This window comes from Diplotaxodon limnothrissa, linkage group LG10, assembly GCF_057381915.1.
Source record: "Diplotaxodon limnothrissa isolate DT_005_m linkage group LG10, D_limnothrissa_male_GT1.1, whole genome shotgun sequence".
Taxonomy (NCBI): domain Eukaryota; kingdom Metazoa; phylum Chordata; class Actinopteri; order Cichliformes; family Cichlidae; genus Diplotaxodon; species Diplotaxodon limnothrissa.
In genome coordinates this window covers 12,914,202-12,939,929 of record NC_140605.1, presented here as the reverse complement: position 1 = coordinate 12,939,929, position 25,728 = coordinate 12,914,202, and the positions used below count along the sequence as shown (strand labels likewise).

Below are 25,728 nucleotides of genomic sequence, written 5' to 3'. Positions count from 1 at the left end.
ATCGGATCCACAGTTTATGAAGTGAATGCATCGTGTCACATCAGTAAGACTTGAAACTAGCAATGGGACATAAATTCTTCATAAACTGTTGAATTAGGTTATATATCACTTTACAGAAAGAACTTTTTTCCATGTAAATTTTACACAGATGTCATTTTGAATCTCTGCTGGCCTTAAGATATGAGGAAAGTTAAAGTTACTCCAGCTGTGGCGTCAACTTTCAGACGTCAGGCGTCAATTACCTTTTATCTTTTTTTTTTAAGACACTGTTTGAGAGAAATATTCATCATGTGTTTATTTCGATAGCAGAAACTTTTTTTTTTTTTTTTGTAATTACTGGTTGATTCTAAACAACAGGGCAGCTTCCGTATACTCTGTATAATGTGTTTAAATATGATTGAGCTTCTTTTAGTAGTAGAAAGGGATGTCATTCATGCAGAAGTCAGGTTGCAGGCTCTCAAAGGTGCAGTCAGATGTGTCCATGGCACAGCGACCGCAGTGGCAACTCAAAGCCACAGGGTAGGTGACGATCGGGTCTACACCAGGTGGGCAGGCGGGAAGCTCAAATGTTTTATAGTACAGGTCCCGGTATGTGCACACATGCTGGTACACATTGCTGAATGGTATCTTGATGACAGGGTCCTAAAGGGAGGGGAAATGAAAACAGTGTCCTTACAAAAATGTTGTTATAACACTACAGAAGCAACTGTTTTTAAACAAGAAATTCACCTAAAATGTTAAATGAAGTTTCAAAGTCCTGGTTTTAGGCATAAAGTCTTACTGTTAAACTGTTGTGCATCACAGTGAGGGAAAGTTGATGCTTTCAATGAACCATGTGCCAACACAGTGCAGGGGAGCTACCTAAACGCTACTCCCACAGAGGTTGATTATCTTGTTAATAGTGTTACATCTTCAGTGCGTTCAAGTCTGCATACTGTGCTCCTCAAATTTAGAGCTAATGGACTCCCTGGTATAACTCACAAATGTACACCATAAAGTCATCAAATATACTTTTGGTTCTGAGGGATTTTTAAAAGTAGAAAGGGAGGCAGAGCCTTCAGCTTTCGGGGCCCTCTTCTGTGCAACCAGAGTCAGACACACTCTACTGTTAAGGCTTAAACCTTTTGGGGTTTTTTTTCATAAAACATATAGTTGGGCTGGATCAGGTGACTGAATCCTCCCTTAGTTACACTACAATAGGTCTAGCCTGCCGGAGGCTTCCCATGATGTGGTTTTATTGGATTTATTTTCTTATGCTCCACTCTGCTTTTAATCATTATTTATTATTAATCTTTGGCTCTTTTCCACAGTGTGTCTTTTTTCCCGTCTTCCTCCCCTCACCCAAAATGATATGTTCTTGTTTCACTTGAACAATACCACCTATGTTTGCACTTATGTAAGAACAAGTATCACTGCTATGGAGTTTTCATGTTTTGCATGCAGACTCAGGGCTGCTAGTCTCCTCTTGGCATTTTCTTATTTAAACATTGGTGACTTAGAACCTCAAAGTTTAGCAGCACTCTTTAGCAGCACTCTTTTTCCTTTTTCCATCAAACATTTCTTTCAGCCATCTGTTTTTATCAGTTTATATGTGGCTGTAATTAATCTACGGCAGACCCGACCATGTTTCCATGCTTTTCAGCATGCACTTTATTCACGCTTGTCGTTCACACACTGGCTGCAGCTTTCCAGCTTGCAGCCACAAACTCCAACATGAACAAACAGTCAGGACTGAATTCAGACTTTAAGCCAGCGAGGTGTGATTGTCGTCCACATGCGTCCGCCTACCTTGCAGCCGCACCGCAGACCACACCCCACCACAGTGGCTAATATTTATTCAATAACCACAAAGTACAAAAGATAAGATTAGATATTTTATTTTTCAAAGATACATGATTATACATAGAATAAAGAAAGGTTCTATAAAAATTACACATGGTGTAGAAAAACATTATAACATACAAATGAATGTTTTATGAAAATCTGACATGTTTATTCAAAGCATAAGAATAAAAGTTTTATACAGGGAGTGCAGAATTATTAGGCAAGTTGTATTTTTGAGGAATAATTTTATTATTGAACAACAACCATGTTCTCAATGAACCCAAAAAACTCATTAATATCAAAGCTGAATGTTTTTGGAAGTAGTTTTTAGTTTGTTTTTAGTTTTAGCTATTTTAGGGGGATATCTGTGTGTGCAGGTGACTATAACTGTGCATAATTATTAGGCAACTTAACAAAAAACAAATATATACCCATTTCAATTATTTATTTTTACCAGTGACACCAATATAACATCTCCACATTCACAAATAGACATTTCTGACATTCAAAAACAAAACAAAAACAAATCAGCGACCAATATAGCCACCTTTCTTTGCAAGGACACTCAAAAGCCTGCCATCCATGGATTCTGTCAGTGTTTGGATCTGTTCACCATCAACATTGCGTGCAGCAGCAACCACAGCCTCCCAGACACTGTTCAGAGAGGTGTACTGTTTTCCCTCCTTGTAAATCTCACATTTGATGATGGACCACAGGTTCTCAATGGGGTTCAGATCAGGTGAACAAGGAGGCCATGTCATTAGTTTTTCTTCTTTTATACCCTTTCAAATTCAAATTTTATTTGTCACGTACACAGTCATACACAGTACGATATGTAGTGAAATGCTTGGACAACTGCTCGTGACCTAAAGAAAACAAAAAAGGAAAAGGCTATGAATAAGACAGGAAATAAATATGAAAAATTAAAAAGGGTAAATTTAACTAGGAAGGAATAAAATATAAATTAAGGTTAAAAATGAAATAACTGTACAACACAAATTAGAATGAAGGGTAAATTTAACTGGGAAAGAATAAGATAAAAAAAAAAAATATATATATATATATATATATATATATATCTCTTGCCAGCCACGCTGTGGAGTACTTGGACGCGTGTGATGGAGCATTGTCCTGCATGAAAATCATGTTTTTCTTGAAGGATGCAGACTTCTTCCTGTACCACTGCTTGAAGAAGGTGTCTTCCAGAAACTGGCAGTAGGACTGGAAGTTGAGCTTGACTCCATCCTCAACCCGAAAAAGCCCCACAAGCTCATCTTTGATGATACCAGCCCAAACCAGTACTCCACCTCCACCTTGCTGGCGTCTGAGTCGGACTGGAGCTCTCTGCCCTTTACCAATCCAGCCACGGGCCCATCCATCTGGCCCATCAAGACTCACTCTCATTTCATCAGTCCATAAAACCTTAGAAAAACCAGTCTTGAGATATTTCTTGGCCCAGTCTTGACGTTTCAGCTTGTGTGTCTTGTTCAGTGGTGGTCGTCTTTCAGCCTTTCTTACCTTGGCCATGTCTCTGAGTATTGCACACCTTGTGCTTTTGGGCACTCCAGTGATGTTGCAGCTCTGAAATATGGCCAAACTGGTGGCAAGTGGCATCTTGGCAGCTGCACGCTTGACTTTTCTCAGTTCATGGGCAGTTATTTTGCACCTTGGTTTTTCCACACGCTTCTTGCGACCCTGTTGACTATTTTGAATGAAACGCTTGATTGTTCGATGATCACGCTTCAGAAGCTTTGCAATTTTGAGACTGCAAGATATCTCACTATTTTTGACTTTTCTGCACCTGTCAAGTCCTTCTTTTGACCCATTTTGCCAAAGGAAAGGACGTTGCCTAATAATTATGCACACCTGATATAGGGTGTTGATGTCATTAGACCACACCCCTTCTCATTACAGAGATGCACATCACCTAATATGCTTAATTGGTAGTAGGCTTTCGAGCCTATACAGCTTGGAGTAAGACAACATGCATGAAGAGGATGATGTGGACAAAATACTCATTTGCCTAATAATTCTGCACTCCCTGTAAAAATCATGTTCTTTGATGATCATGTCAATAAAATCATGTTTCACATTTTAAAACATACGGTACTTAGAAAAGTGTTCACAAAAATGGTTTTAGAGAACTCACACACATTTTTACTTTTTCCACAGTGCCTGTATGCCTCTTCCAAAACTTTGGGCTTTTCACCCTCACACACAATAATAATATTAAAATAATATTTGTACATAAAAATAAAAATGTTCAAATCTAAATTCTGATTCTAATGAATGAGAATACTTTATCAAATCCTAAGGAAATTATAAGGTTACAGTTGCTCCAAGACAATGAGAACAGTAACAGACTGCATATGTTGTTTTTTAATTTAGTACAAAGTTTACAAAATATAAGAAATAGATGTAATATGTACAAATAGCTCAATTATAAATATCCAGTTTTATGATTATAAGTTTCTGCTGCGCTATATACATATGGACAGTATTTTTTTTTTAAATATCCATGGAGGAGAGAAAAAGAGAACTTATCTCAGACTGAGCTTCTAGTAGGAGATCAGTATGAGAACAGAAAACAAAAAAACCATGTGGTGGGTATGTGGTAAGAGTTTCCCGGTGTAGACAGCAGCATCCAGTCCTGCAGCATCTCTGCGCTGGAGGCAAGTATCTGAGGTGTTTGGAGGGAGGAGGGGGATGAGGGTATGTCTGTGTCTGTATACGTGTGTGTGTGCGCATGTGTATCCTGTGTTCAGCTGAGAGAGTGTCCCTTCACCCGGTTGGGCAGAAGTAAACAGTCCTACAGCCAACCTTTTAGGCTCTCTGCGCCTTGAAGGGTGTAGCGCAGAGAGCCATAACACAGTCTCGTTATAAGGGAGAAGAATTTGTTGTTTTCAGCCACCCTCGGCCTTGAGGTCCTTCTAGCAGCAACTTGGGTAGTTAGATGAGAGAAATGGTGGTTGTTTGGGTTTAGTGCGATCGAGCTGCATCCAATTTTAGAGCAGATCTAAATGTCCGTCAATGATCTGTGTTCAATAAGAACAGTCTGGGTACTCAGAGCCCATCTTTAGGTTTTATAGAACATGACTGAGAGACTCTCTGAGGGTTAAAGTTAGACAAAACTAGACAAGGACATAAGAAACCAAGCAGGAAAGATAAGATGAGGCAACCGCCTCCGTTAGAGCCAAAGAGAAGAAGTCAGTGAACGTGTGAGTTCTGGGTGGTTATAGCTTTTTGGGAAGAAACTATTTTTGAGTCTGTCAGTCTTTGTGCCGATGCACCTGTAGCACTTTCTTGAGGGAAGCAGGTTGAACAGGTCAAAACCAGGGTGGGAGCTGTCCTTGATGTTTGTTGCTCTGTTGAGGCAGCAGAAGGAATAGATGTCCATCAGGGAGGGGAAAGGGCCACAGGTCATCATATGTGTTGCCTTGACTACTCCTCTATCCACCTTAGTGCAACTGTCATAACATGCTGTGATGCAGTATGTCAGCTGGCTCTCAATAGACGAGCAGTAGAAGGTCAGCAGCAGGTTGGAGTCCAGTTTGTGCTTCCTGAGGACCCCTACAATCAATTCTTTGGTCTTTGTCACATTGAGCTGCAAAGGATTCTGCTTGCACCATGTGACAAAGGACTTACTCACAGCCTCACTCTCATCACCCATGTATCCAACCACCACAGAGTCATCAGAAAACTTCTGAAGATGGCAGGTCTCTGTGCAGTGGATGAAGTCTGTGGTGTAGAGGGTAGAGAGCTGGTCCAGATGGGCGTAGACATGATTGAGCAGGTACATGATGGCGTCCTCAGCTCCGAGGCGGGGCTGGTGGGGGAACTGAAGGGGATCCTGTTGTGGCATGACAATAGGCTGGAGCTGGATGAATTTTTCCAGTGTCTTCATGACGTGTAAGTCACAGGCCTGTAATTCTGGGGGCCACTGGGACATGGCGTACCAGTCGGGGGACGAAGGAGGAACTGTATGCATCCTTAACATTAGCATACAGTAGGTCTACAATTCTCTCCCTGTGTGAAAGTTAGCAGTATAGTCAAAGCTGACATGGTTGAAGTCACCCATACATAGCAATGAAGGCACTCGGGTGCTGAGTCTATAACCAGGCTATGGCAGAGTGGATAGAATAGAATAATCCTTTAATTGTCCCACAAGGGGAAATTTGGTGGATAATGTCACAAGCAGCCTCGCCTGTCTAAAGTGTTATGTCCCATGCAGTCCTTGCTATAACTTGTGTCCGTCGTTGGAGCTAACTCTGATAGCTTAGTCAGCTAGCCGCTAACTGGCTTTCTGGGCAGAGATACAATGGCTTGTCCGAGCTGCACTAACCCACCTCTCTTGGATGGACATGGGATGGGTCACAAGTGAGCCCTCAAATATATCTCTGGGTAACATTACTACATTTACTATAATAGCCACACAGGTTTACAGTTGGTTTTGAGCTCGGTCTGCTTTATTTTTTGATCACAGTATGTGAATATACGGTTGTAGTGAGGAAGATATTTTTAATGAGATATTTTTAAGAGTTTGCAGCTCTGTGTGCCACTCTCTCTCTGCTTATACAAGTGCATATATGAGCTCACCCAGCAGTATCTTGCCTTCTCACATCTCTATGCCAGTAATTATTCGAGTAGAATATTTATCTATATAATATTTATTTGATTACACTTTAAATCCAGGTCAGAGAGAGGGTATTGTTTTCTTTTACACATGCACATTTAATAAATTAAAGCGGTACTATCTAAAACAAATCTTTATTACAAATCACTCCGGTTGATAAAAATGTGAATTCTGGCGCCTGGCAGTACCTTGAAGCAGCAGGTACGCCACGTGTTGGAACTGGGGTGAAGTGCACCAAAACTTCAGATTTTGTCACAGTCACATGACCCGTGTGTTTTGAAAGCAATTGTTTTCTATAAGCTTCTGTCTCTTCTGCAGAACATAAAGTTTCTGACTCGTGATTTCCAAAAGGCAGCTTAAATGTAATCCAATAATGAAAACAAGGCAGGCATTAAACACTGAAGAAAGGAATTTATTGTACACAAAACTGTCAGTTTGAAAATAAAACATTTTCAGTTCAAGTCCGGGTTATCTATTCCTGTCAATAAAACACATTAAACAGCTATAAAAAGAAAACTGTTGCTTTTCAAACTCCTTTTCTGATTAACTTTAACCCTGAGCACATCAGCAGAATTACCTACACTTTATAACAGCAAAACAATAACAGGATGAACTGTGCAAAAAAATCTTAATATGCAAACTGAAGGAAAAAAAAAACTAATATTGAAAAGCATTTAAATGTGACTTAGAATATTCAGATAAAAAAACTGACATTTCTATTTGGCTCTAACAGTGTGTGAGATCTAGCTTTGTTGATACTGACATGCCAGTAACAGTAACTGCTAGGGATGGGTATCGTTTAGGTTTTATCCGATACCGGTGCCAAATCGGTACTTTTGAAACGGTGCCGGTGCTCAAACGGTGCTCAAACCGGTGCTTAAAGAATGGAGAACACAAAATTGGTCCAAAAACCTCTCATGTTCAGCTGTTTTTTGTAAAAAGATAACAATGTTAGCCTTTTCTGCAGCTATGGGGCATATATGGTATCACTCTTGGCTGGAAGCAGTGCTTAAACAATGGAAAAAACACAAACTTTGTCCAAAAACCTCTCATGTTTAACTGTTTTCCACTTTTTCTTTGATCATTTTAGCCTTTTTAGCCAGGGTGAAGGGAGCATCTGCCATCAAACAAGAAGACAGCCGCATGTAGCTATGATGATGTTTGCTAGTTTATGGAACGCCAGGACTGCCATAATGAATTAATTAAATACACCATTAAATAATTAATTAAATGTGTCAATAATTAATTAAAATTGGAATTAATTAATTAAATAAATAGTTATGATATATGTAATTAATTAATTATTGACACATTAAATTAATTATTTATGTATTTCACATTTTAATTAATTATTGACACATTTCATTAATTATTGACACATTTAATTAATTATTGAATGATATATTTATTTATTTCATTTTGGCAGTCCTGGCGCCTGGCTCTCATCATGAAATAATTTTATCTGTCAGCCTCACCCATCAAACTCAGGGGGCGGGGTTAACGCTGATCGAGTCAAAACCATTGCTTTGGCCTGGTGGCCATTGTTTCTAGCACACAACCGGCATGTGGAAGCTAACAGAACTGAGCTTTGAAAAACCCTGTTTGTGTGTCACCAAATACCGTTTTAATATTTTTTTTAGCCGAGAATGTAGTGGTTTAATCTTCATGTGTCTGGTCGGTTTGTCAAGATACAGCCTCTTTGCAAAAGTGCTTCGATGATGTCGGAGATGTCTGCCCAGTCTCACGGCAAAGCGTGGGATAGACCCGCTCGCCTCGCAAGCAATCCCACCGACAAAGCGCAGGCCCCGGTACACAGCTGTAGTAACCCCCGCTGACTTCTTTTACTGAGGTTATATTTATCGGTGGTTTTTTTCCTGAAGTTCTTATGTGTCCTACGTGTTTCAGTCGCCAATTCTGAATTATAACTAACATTAAAAACATGTTTAAGGAGGAGAGAGAGCAAATAAATCTGTTTAACATCTGATCTTTGGGTTTTTGTTCAGTAATCAGCGTGACCTGTGTATAAACGCATAAAAGAGATAACGTTGGTGTTTCCGTCATGTAGTAACTGCTGGCTTTAACTGTACAAAGGTTGTTCGACACTATGAAACACATACAGACTTCATGATGTTCGGCTAATATTTTTATTGTGAATATTAATCATGAGGGTAAACGGCCCTGTACACCACGGAGCGAGGTCAGCATATCCACGATATCCTCAGCTCCATGAGTTAACACAAAGTTTCCCAGCTGACTATCTAACTGCCAACTATTCCAGAGACGTGAAAATATACAGCATAAAGAAAAGTGTAAGAGACTCAGCAGCAGATTAGAATAACAGTTATACATTTAATAAATCACCAAATGAATCCAAGAAACGAGCAAACCTGTTCCGACAATTTGAGTTTGTATTCCCTCAGCTGCAGACTCGCTGCTGTTTAAATGTTTGAAAAGGAAGATTAGATATAAACAAACCTCAAACATAGACTCAGTCTGCCTTCACATTTGATATGAGGCCAGCACGTATAGTGGCTGTGTCCTGTTTTAAGATCATACATGTAAAATTGTCGTCTGACCTCCGTCGATCCAGCCGCTCAGAGTCCGTGGTTACCATGGTTACTGCATAAGCAGCTATAATGTTAACAGCTGGCACTGAGGAAACCTACCGGCAGCATGGGTGTTTATGTTTTTCATTGCAAAAGAACCGTCTGAATGGTTAACTGAAGTTAACTTGGATAAATTATAGTTAAGGAGTATCACAGATAACCCCTATGTGAGCTGTGTGACTGGTCACCACTACACTGAAATCAGCAGGTTATTACTGAAATACACGTGCTATATCATAAACTATGATATAAACAGGGAGGTCCTATTGACATGTTTAGTTTTAAAGGACACCTTCCTGCCTTTAGTCTCATTCATGAGCAGTATTAGTTTTCTTCTAACATCCAGAAGTCTGCACGATGTGTTTCATAGTTTGTAACAAGCCTTTGACAGGTAAACATAACATGACCGAAAAAGCAGAGGGAGAGAGTGTTGACATAAGAAGAGAAAATTCTCTCAATTATGGAGACAGGCAAATGGTTCATTTATGTTTGATGTGTGTTTATTCCTCCCTAAATATCGTCGGTGAAGTTCGCCATGCATGTCAGATTTTCCTGCGCATTTTTATACCTCTGCCAACAGAGGGAGAAAAAAAATCACATTCTAACAGACAGCTGGTGCTTAGAATACAGTTGAATAACTATTAAAAAACAGATGATATTTAGATGATAGTTCAGTCTAACACATGTGCCAGTGAACCATTAAACGTCTGTGAAACTATGTAGTTATGAGAAACTTTAACCTCAGCCAAACCGATTTGCTCAGTTGTAAATAAAACAGCGAAGTAAACGTGACCCGACAGACAGAACCTGAGTGAATGAAGTCCAGCGTTTAACCACTGAGAGCTAAAACTCAGCTGAGGTTTCAAAGCTGTGTGCCGGTGATTGGACATCAGCCGCTGATGAAGCTGTTCGCCTATAAAGTGCTCTGTAAGGAAACAAGCTCCAGCAGCTCTGCGCTCGGGGAAAACACTATATTTACTTATCTTGTGCAGAAAAATGCGCTGACATTGCTTTATATCGAGCACCGGCTGCCCAGTTAAACTGTGACTATCACCAGGTAACGTAGGCGTGTTTCTTGAATTAGCAGCAGGTGTTAAACAGCTGACAGATGAGGAGGAGGATGCATGCAGGTAAACTGAGGGTCTGTTGAGCTGATCGCTGGTTTCGTGAGAAAAATGTCAGCTCGTTCTTTATGTTACAGAAGCACAGAGACACAAGACCAGGCGGAAAGAGACGATCGTTCGGTGAAAATGAGAATCTGCGAATGCAACATGTGGAACACGGAGAGTGGAATATGTAAACAAACCGGTTAACGTAACCCCCTGGGTGCGCTCTGCATGCTAATTGTTAGCAGAGCTAGTGAAATCTCTGAAAACATCTGAGCACTTTTGCAAACATGTTCTATGTTGACAACCTGACCAGACATACGTCGCGACATTCGCGGCTAAAACACTGTTAAAAGTGTAGCTGGTGACAGAAAAACGGGGTATTTTAAAACTACACCACCACCATTGCTGCCTGTGATTTGATCTGCATTCTGGGATACCTGGCTGCCCCAAGTCTACACAAGCAATCGATTATCTAGGATCGACCTGTTTTGACTTACTTTGCACGGCAACCAATCAAATGTTAGAGAAGCTGCATGGGCAGCGTTAACCCCGCCCCCTGAGTTTGATGGGTGAGGCTGACAGATAAAATTATTTCATGATGAGAGCCAGGCGCCAGGACTGCCAAAATGAAATAAATAAATATATCATTAAATAATTAATTAAATGTGTCAATAATTAATTAAAATGTGAAATACATAAATAATTAATTAAATGTGTCAATAATTAATTAATTACATGTGTCATAACAATTTATTTAATTAATTAATTCCAATTTTAATTAATTATTGACAAATTTAATTAATTATTTAATGGTGTATTTAATTATTTCATTATGGCAGTCCTGGCGTTATACTAGTTCACCTTACATGCATTAATGTAATAACGTGGTTAGCCTACTCAACGAAAATTACACACGGACAACATTAAGCTACTCACGCAGAGAAGAACGGCTGCTGCTGCATCATCATCCGTCATCATTTCTGCTACACTGGCAGGGCTAGGGGCCAAGACTCCATTCTTCGGGTTTTTGGGGGATATTGCTCCGGGTCCGATAACAGGCAACCCACCTGCAGTAGATGTGCACGGTGTGAGGTCTCGCAGCAAGCTATCAAATACGGCGCATTTCTCGGCTTTTTAAAAAAACGCTATGCGTCGCCAGGTGTTACCTCCTTTGCACAGTATCACAGTATCAGCTTAAAGCACTTGTTGCAGGCTGCTGAGTTTGCATATTTTGCTGTGAAGTACAGTCAGACTTTTGACCGCTTCGTCTTGGGCATTTTTAATCTGTAGCTCTGCTCTAAAAGAACGTACGTACCTGGCCCCGCCTACCATTCTCGGAAACGTAAAATGATTGGCTAGAATCGAAAAAAAAAGCACCGAAATAAAGCACCGAAATGTGCGCTGCTTTTCGGTCTGGTTACTACCGTTTATGTCAGACCACCGGACACCGGTACCCATCCCTAGTAACTGCACTTGTGTAGTAGGACTCCTAATGTTTTTGGTTTTGTTTATACTACAAATCAATTGATAGATAACTTAGGGCTGCCATAAAGTGGACCTTACTTTCTCTCACTTCTGGACAATTCAGTGGGCTAAAATTTACAAAGTAAACATAAATTTGATGAGACTTGAAAATATGAATTGTTTACTGGTGGAATGGAACATGAAGTCTGTAGCTCATTTTCCAACAATCTTTTATATAACCAAAGATTTCTGCAGTCAGTCTCTTCCTGCTGGCCTGATGCAGGTTGAAGAAACATCGTCATAGGCTTCACATTTCAACCTGAAAGCTGTGTCCTTGTTTTTTTATATTCTATGATTTATGATGAACAAATATTTAAAACGTCATATTGATCGTATAAAATTGAGGCAGATATATAAATCCCTAACATTTTTCAAAAACATTCTAGTTTACAATGCTGTCTTTGCACTATTTTGCATTAAATTTGGGATTTAAATAATCTGATCATCACATTATGTTTTCAATATTACAAACTTTTTTTTAGACACAAGCAGTGACGTGAATAACGGCGTTAAAAGTACTTTTATCAGTAACTAGTAATCTAATTACTATTCAGTCTTTACAACGCAGTTACCCTTACTAACAAGAAAATGCGGTGCGGACGCGTTACTATTTTTCAACACTCAGACAGTTGAAGCTGTCCTCAGGGCGAAACAATCGCAAAAGTGCTGCTGATTTGCTGAGGAAAAATAGCCACAATAAACCAATCACATGACCAATTTAAGATGCTATAGCAACAACCCAAGACAACCCTGAGTCTTCACTTTTGTGTTAAAAGTGTGTTGATAGGCCATGTAAAACTAGAGTCATGATAAATAAATATATATTTAATGTTTTTTCCTGAATACTATCGTTGTTTATGTTTACTGAGGGAAGAAACAGTAAAAACTTCACCTCTGCTTGTCAGCAAAAATTTAAAAAACAAAAAACAAAACCATCCTTTCCTATTGGTGTTCTGTAAATAGTTTGAAATAGTTATCAGGTCTTTAAGTTTGATGTCATTAACTGTTTCTGGGTCCCACAGTCAAACGATCACTGTGGCATCATTGAGAGTTACAAACTGTCTAAATTTATGAAATTTAACAGAGTTAGAAGTTAGCAGGAAGTTAGCTCGCTAGCTTCCACTTAAACATAATACACCATGTTCTGACTGAGAGATTTCGAAAAAATGAAAACAAACAGCTCTGCTATCATAACCTTAAGACCATACTCTATAACTAACATCACTGATTCTTGGTCTCAGTAACCAGCTGCTTTGCCTTTTTTCCTTTCATCAGACCATGCAGAGATACAGCTGCCCGCCTTTTCCACAGCATTAACTGTGTTGTAGAATTTTGCTATTTTATGTCCCTTAGCTTCAAGACCATCAACTACATCCTGCAGGGCAAAGAGGAGAGAGACTCAGATGGAACAAGAGAAGTAGAACTTATTAATTTATCATTTAAATACATTGAATAAATTACCTTTTCAAGCTTGGGTTCAGGTTTTACTTCACTTTTAGAGTCTACAAGAACAACCAGAGTATCAATTGCCTCCTTAAGACTCTTTCTAAACCAAAGGTGGTTCATGAGCGCCTTGGAGAGAAAAAATAAATCTATGAGGTGAGAATGTGATGATTACAGGATAAATTAGGTCGAAGAATCTTGTTGCTATGATGCAGCAAAGACGGGCATCAGTCCGTATCAATTTATTTTATTTAATATATAATGGCACCTTTGTGTGTGTACCATGCATACATACCGAGGCCACTGCCGGTGGAATCATTTCAGCACCAGACCCTCCAATCACCAGCGTCTTCGACGGAGACTTCAGCACAGAAGGGGCCATATTGGAGGGAGGCCGCTCCCCTGAGAAATACAACAAAGACCTTGAATAGCAGGACAAAACTACAGTCCAAAATGTCTCCATGAATCTCGGAATGATGAGATCAAGCTAAAGCCATTCTGTTATACCTGTGTGCAAAAAATGCACTGCACCCGAAATATTTCATAGTTCAGCAAAACTGATCAATCTAATAAACATGAACCTACACCATCCTCCCTATTCTGATATGTTAAAAAGTACTTAGCAGCAATTTTAAAGAACCAAACTAATAGGGTTACCAATTCCCAACAAAAAAAAGAAATAAAAATAATAAAAGGGAATCACCCTCCACCTCATGATGCTTAATAGTTACTATATACAATAATGGATTTCTATACATTTTTGCATCAGATGAAAACTTTGGTTGTAAGATTCAGATAATTTTTTTTAAACTAGACATTAGAATAAGAAAGAAAAGTATGTCTTTGTGCCCCCTCTCCCTGTTCATGCCCTACCTGGCCCTGTGGCAAAACTTTGCTCATCCAGACTGCTGATCGGTACTGCACGCTACATCCACTCTATCACGTGACGCATACTACTCCGATGTGCTACAAGGTTATAAGCTGGGTTACGCTATGTCGCAATTTTTGTGAGGTGCTTTTGTGATATTCAATGGATTGGATTACATTTTTTATTTCTCTCCGATATCCGATTCAGTAATTTAGGTCAGTATCGGACCGATACGTAATATCAGATCGGCCCATCTCTAAGGTTAACCCACTTCAATGGAGACAAAACCCAACAATAAGATGAGCCCCTATTTGGTGACAGTGGGAAGGAAAAACTCCCTTTTAACAGCAAGAAACCTCCAACAGCAACAGGCTCACAGAGGGGCAGTCATCTGCTGTGACCAGCTGAGGACAGATTTAGAGAGTTTATGTAATTTGTGTTTATAGAAGTTCACTCAGAGCTCAACTGTGCCTGTTCTTAAACATTCAAAACATTTCAGCAGGCTATGACATTAAATGAAAAATGCCATTTTAATTCAAATTTACCTGATGTGCTTTGGTTTGGCAGTTTTGTTGACCATTTTCATGATCAACAAAACATGATGCGCCACAATGAATTATGAAATGACATTTTCTCCGCAAATTTCCTCAGTGGTGCTTTTTTTGGTACTATTAGATTAAAAATTCATGGTGTGCAGTTTCCCCAGGTGTTGTTGTATTTTCTTTCAAATTTCTTATGTTGCGACACGCTAATATGTACAAACATGCATATTTATCAAGTATATGTTATATTAACCACGCTTAACACATTAGTTTAGAAGATGAATTAAAATTGCAAATTAGTACTATCAGAACTCAGAGGTCCAGAATATTTGTTATTAAATATTAAATTTAGAAGGAATCCTGCTGATCCCTTACCATGAAAGATGTTATCAGCTCTACCACAGAAGTCATTTAGGTGGTTGTTGAGGATGATTCCAGTGCTTGAAGAGAGGACATTGGACCCAAATCTGTAAAGAGTAAACATTAAATGAACTAGGTCTAAACCCTGTGACACTGTTGTGGAAAAGTCAGCTGGTTTCTAACAGTGAAACAGAATGATGCAGGTACTGACTCATCATTGATGCTGCTGGTGACAGACACAGCAGATCCATCTTCAGCCAGCACAGATACATGTGTGGTGCCGATGCTGTCCAGATATGAGTTTTTGCCGTAATACTGGGGATCGTGAGTCTTGTCGCTGCTGATCAAGCTCCGTATGTGGTTGGCAAAGCTATCCTCTGTCAAATTCTTTGCCATCTGTGTGAAATACAGAGCATCGGAATTACACAAAATTAACAATAATCATAATATGAATAATAATACATACTAAAATACTTTGAGACAAATATAAAAGTAATTTAGGTTTATCTGCTTTAAAAACATTTATTTATACTTATAGGTTTTAAAAGTTACATCACTGCTCAGAATTGTGCTGAAATAAAAATGCAGAGTTACTGGGAAAGGCTGAGACACAAAGCATTTTTTCAGAGTACTCTATGCAGTAAAATGCATAGAGTACTCGACCCGCTCCAGTTTGCATACAGAGCTAACAGATCAACTGAAGATGCCATTGCTACAACGCTCCACACCACCATCTCTCACCTGGAAGTGCAGGGCCGTTACGCCAGGCTGCTCTTTGTTGACTTTAGCTCTGCTTTCAATACGATACTCCCGGACAGACTAATAGATAAACTGCTGGAAATTGGACTTCCTTCCACCACCTGCCGCTGGATCAGAGACTTCCTCTCAGACCGTGTACAGAGAGTTAGAGTGGGGCCTCATCTTTCCTCAGCCCTCAGCCTCAACACCGGCTCTCCACAAGGCTGTGTACTGAGTCCCCTACTGTACACTCTGTACACACATGACTGTGTTAGTTCCCACCCAGACAACACAGTCATCAAGTTTGCAGATGATACCACTGTGGTGGGGCTCATCTCAGGGGGAGATGAGACTGCATACAGAGCTGAAGTTCAGAGGCTGTCAGATTGGTGTGCAGACAACAACCTGGACCTCAATACCACCAAAACAAAAGAACTGGTAGTTGACTTCAGAAGGAGGAAGTCCGAGCTGCAGCCTGTCAGCATCAACGGGGAGTGCGTGGAAAGGGTCTCCAGTTTCAAGTTTCTGGGTGTGCACATAGACACAGACCTCCAATGGAGCTCTAACACCTCTGCGGTCTTAAAGAAGGCCCAACAGCGTCTCCACTTTCTGAGAATCCTCAGAAAAATGGACCTGAAGAAGGAGCTGCTGACCGTCTTCTACCGCTGCTCCATTGAAAGTGTGCTGACATATTGCATCGGTGTGTGGTTCTCCAGCTGCACCACAGCACACTCCAGAGGGTCATCAACATGGCCCAAAAAATCATTGGACATCCTCTTCCCTCCCTGAAGGACCTGTACAGCACTTGCTGTCTCAAGAGGGCACGCAGCATCCTACGGGACTGCACACACCCAGGACACCGGGTGTTTAAGCTGCTGCCGTCTGGCAGGAGGTTCAGGCTGCTGAGGTCCCGAACAAATAGACTCAAGGACAGCTTTTACAACAGGGCAATAGCCCTGATCAATGTAAATAGCTGACCTGACTGGATACCTCCCTGGACTTTTTAGGGGGAGGTAACAATGTTTAAAACGATAACAATAATATTTATATTTATAACAAGGTGCAATAATAATTAATGTGCAATAATAACAGTGTGCAATACACATACACTTATTCTTCTTTTTTATACTAAGTTAATATACTGTGTTGTGTTGTTTGTTACGTTGTGATGTGTCATATCGTGTCGTGTTGTGTTATATGTAGTGCCGACGTAGGACAGTTTTTCCAATTTCATTGTACTACTGTACTATGTATGACTGTGCAATGACAATAAAGAGTTATCTTATCTTATCTTAAAATAATAAGTACATCCTCAGTGCTTCTATAAGAGCTTATAGAAGAGGGTAAGTACCGGTAGTGATATGCAAATGCCCTTGATAAACTGATCATTAACACAAAGTCACAATCTCACCGCAGCAAATTAACCCAAAGTCCGACTGTGCAATGCTCAGAGATATTACAAAAAACAAAACAAAAACAAAAAAACAACACTTCAGACCACAACTCATTATCAGTGTGCATAAACCGACTGTGGTGGGATGTGGTTTGTGGATGAGCTGCAGGCGGGGGTGGAGCAGTGGGTTCAGGCAGAGCAGAGGCTGATGTGGTATTGCTCCTTTTACCCATTTAGTCACTTAAATATAATCATACTATATGCAACAAAGCAGGTGCAAATCTGTAGGATTTTCAGATACTTACTTTATCTGAGCTGAAGTTTGGATCTCTGATATGTTTCTTTAATCCATTGGCAAATTTTAAAGCTTCAATATAACGGTGATAAAACAAAATCTTTTCATCAGTCGTCTTAGGTTCTGAATTCATTTTGTATCCTGAAAATATAAATAATTGTTATTTATTTCATTTAAAACATCATTTCTTAGTGTATCACATTTGTAAAGATTGTTTCATATAAGAAAATGATCCTTATTAAACACTCTACATGCTAGAAGCAACAATCAGGAACCTTTCATGATGTTGAGGATGAGGCTGAGTATGGCTCCCCCTGCAGGGGGCGGAGGGAAGTACATCCGGTACTCTTCCAAAGAAATATTCCAAGCATCAGTCACATTAGCTTGATACAATGCCAAGTCCTCCAGTGTGAGTTTTCCTCCTGAGCAAAACCAGTGAAACAAATGATTTTGTTGAGCAAAAATGAACACAATGCATTTCATAATCAAGACTTTGAATGGATCCAGACAGATCACAGTGTGGCCTTTGAGAGATGACAGATTTTTATAGAGCCAATTAATTTTCTAATTTGTAATTAGAACATTGTGCCTGGCAGACATAGAAAACGGTCAGAAAGAGAGCAGGATGAAACCCGTCTGATAATACCTGCATCCTGAATGTCACTGATTAAATTCTTTGCTATTGTTCCGTTGTAAAACACATCTGGTCCCTCGTTTGCGATCGTCTCCAAAGTGTCAGCCAGTTTCTCAAATTTCACAGTATCCCCGGTCTTAAGCAGGTTCCCATTTTTATCTAAATATAACTCCCTAAAAGACAAAGACAGTGAAATAAAGCTGAACCATTCATTGTTTGCTCTTTGTATTTTTGAAATCACATTGTGGGTGTTTTTCATACCGTATTGACGTATTATTAATGCGTGGGATGTGTTGACCTTGGTAGTAAGGAATAGGGAATCCTTCTCTGGCTAATTTGATGGTCGGCTGAAAGAGGTCGGCCCACGGCAACTTCCCATAAAGCCGGTGTGCCGCTTCATAACCTCGAATTTCCCCAGGAACCCCAATCCATCTGCTATCTGGTTAGACAGATAATGGATAGTCAGTGCTGGAAAGTCCCACATACATTTGCTCGTGTTTTAAGTAAACTGTAAGGTCCTGACCTTTAAATCTGAGATGATGTCTGTTATAATTTGGTGTAAATAACTAACATATAAACTAACTAACATACATATAAATAACATTTTGCATCCTGCACTTACTTTTAGTTTATTTCACTATATTTACACTATTTCTGGCTCAAAGAAGCATTTAGCATATCTTATATTTACTTTTCTTACTGTTTATGCAGCCTGTGTGCAGGAGTGTAGCACAGAACTCTGGGCCCCATAAATAAATGGTGTCTGTAGCCCCCTTTTTTTTCTTGATTCATCTTTCTCACACATATTCTAATGTCTAATTTCTATTTTCTTAATTTTTTTTATGTCTGCCACAAGTGAACTGCTCCAACTACTCCCAGTTCTTATTGCTGTCCATCCCATACTCAAATGCTGTCAAAAGACGCTTCTTAACAGAGACTATGCTGATTCTACATATGGATCCACAGCTTCCCTTCAAAGTCAACACACTATAGACAATCAGGGAGTAATGAATGAAGGTCATTTGTACTCTGCTGACAGGAACATATGGGACAGGGACATGTGCATCCACAGCAGCCTGTGTCTCTGGCCCCACTTTAGCATCTCACAACATTTCCAGCTTCACCTCCACAGACAGATAATCTGCCAGGGAACGAGTGGAGATTAGCCAAATTAGAAACAATGACTGATAAAGATGGACTTGTGAGGAGAGTTAAGATTGGTCTTGGGGAGGAATTTACATTAATTGAAGACCAGAAAATGGGAAAGATGGGACAGCATTCTGGCAAGAAAGCTTTAATGTTAGCTTATCACCAGCTGTTGTACTTTAGCTGGTTTGTTGACTGCCTGGAGTTGGAAGCGCTGATTGTCCAGTCTGTTTACAGTAATTAAATAATAATGCTTATGCACTCCTTAGTGTGTTAGAGTCCTGACTTTTGTTCAGTAGATGAGGTTTGAGGTGAGGAGGAGGATGACATTTTAACGAGATACCTGTCATGCTGTCTTTTTCCTTCGCTTCTTTGATGACAAGAACCCTCTCAGGTGATAAAACAAAGGTATGATCCTTCATATCTTGAGTTTGTCTTGCAGACTAAAGTGCTGAATTAAAAAAAAAAACCTCTACAGATAACTGACTACAGCTTTAACATTTTTGTGTTACATCTTGTGCATGATTTGGAGAAAGACCTGTTAAGACCTGTTTGGAGAAAGATCTAACTACTCCAATCTCTCTGGCTTTTTCTGAAACTAATTAGCATGTGTTTCATTGTGTTTATGTTCGATTACTCTGACAGATGTCATATAGGAAACTGACTCGCTGTCTTTAATAAATGCCAACGGCCAAACCCTCTGTAGTGGTTTGCTCTCTTTTTTATCATTTCTGTTTTGCTTTCTTGAGGAAAGAGGAATGACTCAGTGTGCATTAGCAGCCACCTGTACAGAATAAATTAACTGTGGCATAAAGGTGAGTCCAAGAGCAGATTAGACTAAAACATTATAAATATTAGCATTATGGCAGAAAAACAGCCCACCTTGTAGCCACTCCGTGGTCTGCTCTGTGGTTTTACGACACAACTTAAGCAGGTCAGAGTTCACATTTCTGGGGACAGTCTCTCTGGAGTTGATGATTTTCACTTTACCTTTGAAAAGATGACATATTATTATGTTATTCCCCAGCAGGGCTGAGCTAAGAGGAGCGAGGGTGTTTTGTTACCAGAGCTGTCCATCACAGTGAATATGACCCCGCCTCCGATCCCTGCGCACTGTGGGTTGATGATGGAGGTGCACAGCAGCGCAGCAATGGCAGCATCTACTGCAGAGCCGCCTCTCCGAAGAATGTCCCTGAAACAGTTCATTGTTATCACTTTAGTGTTATTGTTATCATGTGTGCACAATTAAATTTTAATCTTTATTAAAATTATAATGTCCCACAATTAAATTGCCATGACTGAATAACACGACGATGTGTTGTCTTCGTTGATGCATGTGCTAGGGACGCACAGTTCACTGAATTTTAATCTCAATCACGTCCCACAATCAAATTAACCTAATTAACCAACCTATTGCACGCAATGGCAGCGTCATCTTACCCTCCGACCATACATACATTACACAAAACATCAAATGGGAAAGACAGGTCAGAGAGGTATAACAATGGAAAATGCACCACATGAGGAAAGATAAGGAGAAAAAAAATAACTCCCCCCAGACTGAGCTCCAACAGGGAGATCAGTTTGAGAACAGAAAAAAACCACCTCTGCACAAAGATCATGAAACAACCCTTAATACGCCAAAGAAACACATGACAAGCAACAGGAGTGGGTAAAGGGTGAGAGACAGCCGAATTAGACAGTACATCCGAGCCTGCAGCCTGCAGCCTGTGCGCTGGTCTCCTTGATCCCCGTCAGCATCGGAAGGGAATAAGCATCGAAGGCGTTTGGAAAGGGAGGGGGGATGAGTGTGTGCATATCAGTGTATATGTATGTGTGTGCGTGTCCAGAGTTCAGCTGAGACAGTGTCCTTCGCCCTGCCAGGCTAAGTAAACAGTCTTCCAGCCAACCCAGGTGGCCTTGCATGGAATGGGAAAGAACAGACTCAACAGTCGTTATCAGGGTGTTGTTCAGCTCCAGCCTTGAGACCACTGCAGCTGGGGCCAAAGGGGTATCCGCGTGAAGTGATGGTGGTTTTTACTTTAGTGCGAACAGCTCACATGAATTTCAAAGCAGTTCTACAGTCCAACACTGGTCTCTCAATCTCCCGTTGGAGAGCCGCGAGCTTCACCATACTTGCGTTCTGTGATGTTGCCATTTCTTGTGCTCAAGGAGCCGATTCTGAGAACTCACGGCAGTGAGCCTCCCCGAGATGTCATCCAATTTGCGCCCAGAGATGTTATTCCGAGCTAGCCCTTCCGAGATGTATCCAGTGTGCAGTCAGAGATCTTATTCTGAGTATTCACAGCAGCCGTCAGCCTCTCCAAGATCTTATCCGTGCTGACTCAATGAGCCCATTTTGAGAAAATCACGCCTCTCCCATCGTTCCAATCCCAGCGGGCAGCCTTGTGGGGGTTTGAACAGCCCGTTCCGCTTTCTTAATCCTTCGATAAGTCAGGGCCAAGCCAGCTCCGATCAGCCAGAACCCTGTTACCATGGTTCCGAATAGGTAGATATCTTCAGCACTCAGGCTCACCCGAGCCCAAACATCTTGTTGAGAAAGGGGTGTCAATTGCATTTAGGGACCAGTTGATCAAATCCATAATTCCTCTTTTAGGTTTTAGAGAACAGACTGTGAGAGAGTGTTCCAGGGAAAAGTAATACACGAGACTAGACAAGGACATAAGAGGCTAAGCAGGGAAGCTAAGGGAGAGGAGGAGAGGAGAAAAGTGCGACCGCCTTCGTCAAGAGCAGAAAAAAAAGAAAGTGATGCAAGAATACTACACTGGCCAGCATATGACACAAAATTCACCCCCGCAAAAACTGATAGTAGGTTTAAATATTGGTGAAACTTTGGTATTACCGCATACTGAAAAATATCATCTCAATAAGGTGTCGATACCTTTCAACAAATGTCAGACAGTTACAACCTTCTTTAGATATCTCCAATTAAGACATAATTTTAATACAGATATTGTGTCCAAGGAGAAATAGCCATTAGTGCAAATATTTATAAATGCATGTAAAGGGAAACTGACAAAACAAATCTCTATGATCTACTCAATACTACAGACAGAAAGGAAACTGTCTACCACCTACATTAAACTCAGATGGGAGAAAGAGGCTGGAATAAATCCATCTGAAGAAGATTGGTCTAAAATATGTAAAACCACAGCCACTACTTCAAGCTCCGATCCATGGAGAGAGTTCACCTGGAAACAAAACTCTGAGGTTTTTTTAATCACCCCTAAGATTAAAGAACTCCATAAACTTCAGTAGGCCACTTCCATATTTTTGGAGAATGTCCTAAAATCGCCCCCTACTGGACAGAAGTGGTCTAAAGAACCAAGCAGATAACTGGGTTACATCTTGAGAGGAGTTTCAGTGTCTTTTACTTAGCCAACATCCCAATTGGACTGAAGAAACAAGACAGATACCTGCTACAGGTATTTCAGGTGGTCAGCCAAAAAGCTATAACACACAAGTGGTTGAAAAAGGAACCTCCAACTGTTTCGGACTGGACAGAAATACTACAAGAAATTCACGTTATGGAGCGACTAACCTTCTCCTTGAGACTGTCCTCAGAAAAATGTGAGCAATACTTGAAGAAATGGAAACATTTTCTTTCTGAGAAATTACTCTCTAGTCTTGTGGTATTCCTTTATATTATCTCTGGTAATAATATGTATCCAGGTTGTACATAATTTTCAACTTGTAACCTTGTGTATGTCAAACTTATACCTAAATGGCCTAATCTCCCTGATTTATTTATTTTTGTTTGGTTGGTCCTCCTTTTGTTGTTTATGTTCAAATGTTATTGTCTATAAAAATGGAAGAAAAAAAACACTCGATAAACAAAAAGTTGTTTTTTTTTAATTAACGTGATCATTTCCAGACAAACAGGTGGGTCTTAAATTGTATAAATCCTAAATCCACTTTTTCGGGTGTCTGTGAGGAGCCTAGCATCAGGACTGTGGACAAGCTGGAGACAGGGCAGAGAGGACTGACTGAGACCAGTGTAAAGTCAGTTGCAATCGTCCAAGTGGGAGGAAATAAGAGCATGAATTCCAATTTAACCATCTATCACAGAAAGAAGAGTCCTCATTTCAGTATTTAACCACCAAGTTAAATATGTCAAATATCACACACAAGATTTTTTCCATAGGGTTTGATGCTGGACAGATGAAGCTGACCACAAAGCTCTCTGATGGAACTAAGCACTTTGAGCGCTCAGTTTCAGTAGAAACGCAATTTAAACAGCAGTTTAAAAGTGAAAGGATTTAATCCTGTGTTAGGTTTTGGTAATTGCACTGAACCTGCACTGAATTTAGGTGAATAAGGAGGACCAACTTTATTTTGATCCAAAGACTTATACATTAGTGAGAAAGTTAAAATTTGTATGCAGAAAATGCAGAAAAGACAGTAGCATTGTGTTTGCAGATAAAAAAAAAGTGGAAGTAAATTATTACATACTGTTTCAAACAAAAAAACTGAGAAAAATATTAAAAGTTGTAGCAAAAAAAGCTTAAATAAGACTGAAGATTACAAGGTTTAAATTAACTGAATTGAACGCTACACGAGAAAAAGCTGAGTAATTAAAAAAAGAAATGACAGAATCAGAAAAATGGTGAATGTAAGCTGATATTCTTTAGGGGACTGGGAAGACTTGATACTAGAATTGTGACCTAAACAAGTTGATACCAAGGGTTATGCTAGTTAGCTGATATGCATTTACATGTAAATGTTTTCGTAATATAGTAAATGGCTTTTCTACTAGCAAAGGGCTTTATACAACTTGTTCATTCACCCAGGTTTTCAGTGCTACCTAACTACCATCCAAACCATTCACACTCCGATGGATGCATGGGAGAGCAACCTGGGGTTAGTATCTCGCCCAAGGATATTTGGCATGCAGACTGGGATCGAACCAACAACCGGTTAAGAGGTGACCCGCTCTACTACCTAAGCTACAGCCACCCCATATGCCACTAATCATTCGAATAAGATACACTCCAGATACATTCCAGTGTTTAACTGACTGAATAGTATGCATTGTTCTTCACAATCTGCAGCAAAAAAATCTTTAAAAATTTCTTTTCATGTTGGCTTGAAATAAAATATCACTATTGGTACTGCAGCTTACTGCAACACAAGTATGCGTTTAAATTAGGAGAGGCAAAGTGTGATATCCACATGTTGGACCAGCATGTCTACACGCTTTACCCTGATATTGTACTGATATTATTCCCTATGTGCCTCTATGTTGTCAGTACAGACGATGTCAGTAACAATACTGATTTTTCAGTTGGGAACAAAACAGGTCTTAGATCCGGGTCTTTGAAGTTAATGATGGGATCTGATCACACACACACACACACACACACACACACACACACACACACACACACACACACACACGTAAACAACAGTGGGTGCAATCAGCACTGGGTTCCTTGACACACTCACTTTTACCCTTCAAATAAAGGATAAAAGCTGGTAGACCAACTACTAGAGCACCTACAATTAGACAAACTGCACCTACAACTAATAGGGGGTGAACTTTGGGCGGGCAAGTACAAGTCGTTTTTGCGCTCTCAACATCCTCGTCCTTAACGTCCTCGTTGGGGGGACACATAGGAGTCGTATTTGCCCCCCCAACGTCCTCGTCCTCAGTGTCCTCGTTGAGGGGGGAAATGGGAGACATATTTCCTCCCTCAACGTGCTCGGTTGATTCAGGCATCGCTGCTTTCTTCTCTGCATAAACGTCGGTAATTCACTTCCTCTGACAGTTAACCGCCTGATTTCCCAGAACCACGTATTGCGCACATATATCCGCTGTGTGAGTACTGACAGGTACAACGTGGCAGAGAAGTGTGTTTGTGGTAAGCAGAGGTAGCTGCTACGACGTTTGATTGATTGATTGATTGATTGAATCTTTATTTTGAACATGTTGAAAAAGTACAAACACATAGAATTAAAAAGAGACAAACAAACAAAGCAAAACAAAAGGAAAACGAGCAACCACATCTACAAATAACTGTCATGTTCAAAAAGGAGCAGGAAGAAGCATAAGCTTATTTAATCCCACCCCTTATCTAGTAATCAATAGACTACAGAAATACCTCCTTGCAATTATATTATATGTTATGTGTGTTTGTGTTTTGTTTTATATATATATATATAGATATAATCCATCAACACTACAATGAGCGGGTGGAGGGAGGTTTGGAGTCTTCTCTCACCCCCATTCTCTGCGACCTGCTGGAGCGGGGGGGGGGGGGGGGGGGCTAGGAGGAGGAGTTGGCCGTCCGACTGCGGTCTGGGGTGTGGGGCCTCCCTGCTGCTGCGGAGTCGGGGCGGTCTGCCTCCCCCCACCGCAGGGAAAAGGGTAATACCACCTGGGTCTGGGTGCAGTTCCCCCTCCAGGGGCAAGGGTACCTAGACCCGGTTTGTAGGGTACGCTTGGGGAGTGTGATCGTGTGTACAGCGTCTCTTTATGTCTGTCTCCACGTTGGTTGAGTGTGGAGTAAGTGCATATGAGAGCATGAGGGTGGGAATGGATGTTTGTATATGTGTGTGCCTGTATTTCTGTGTCTATATGTCAGGTTGGGTG

At 40.4% G+C, this 25,728-nt stretch overlaps 1 protein-coding gene across 1 annotated transcript; it reads right to left on the bottom strand.

The window, feature by feature from the left end:
* Positions 1-12,933: 12,933 nt before the first annotated feature.
* LOC146623962 (glutathione hydrolase 5 proenzyme-like) lies at positions 12,934-24,858 on the bottom strand. Its single transcript, XM_085363547.1, has 13 exons — positions 24,543-24,858; positions 20,533-20,550; positions 20,180-20,329; positions 19,998-20,105; positions 18,231-18,408; positions 17,982-18,142; positions 17,611-17,757; positions 17,346-17,476; positions 15,121-15,305; positions 14,925-15,016; positions 13,435-13,541; positions 13,158-13,268; positions 12,934-13,071 (listed from the first exon to the last, which is right to left on the bottom strand). The coding sequence occupies exons 1-13, from the start codon at positions 24,853-24,855 to the stop codon at positions 12,934-12,936; spliced, it is 1,839 nt and encodes a 612-aa protein (XP_085219673.1). The 5' UTR covers positions 24,856-24,858.
* Between the last annotated feature and the right edge of the window lie 870 nt (positions 24,859-25,728).

What these genes read in the sequence shown, in the direction of transcription:
- LOC146623962 (XM_085363547.1), bottom strand. Translation starts at nt 24,855, where the DNA reads ATGCCTGAATCAACCGAGCACGTTGAGGGAGGAAATATGTCTCCCATT. An exon ending in CACTGTGATGGACAGCTCTG is followed by an intron (nt 20,106 to 20,179) that starts GTAACAAAACAC and finishes ATCTTTTCAAAG; the next exon opens with GTAAAGTGAAAATCATCAAC. An exon ending in CATCCTCAACATCATGAAAG is followed by an intron (nt 17,477 to 17,610) that starts GTTCCTGATTGT and finishes TTATATTTTCAG; the next exon opens with GATACAAAATGAATTCAGAA.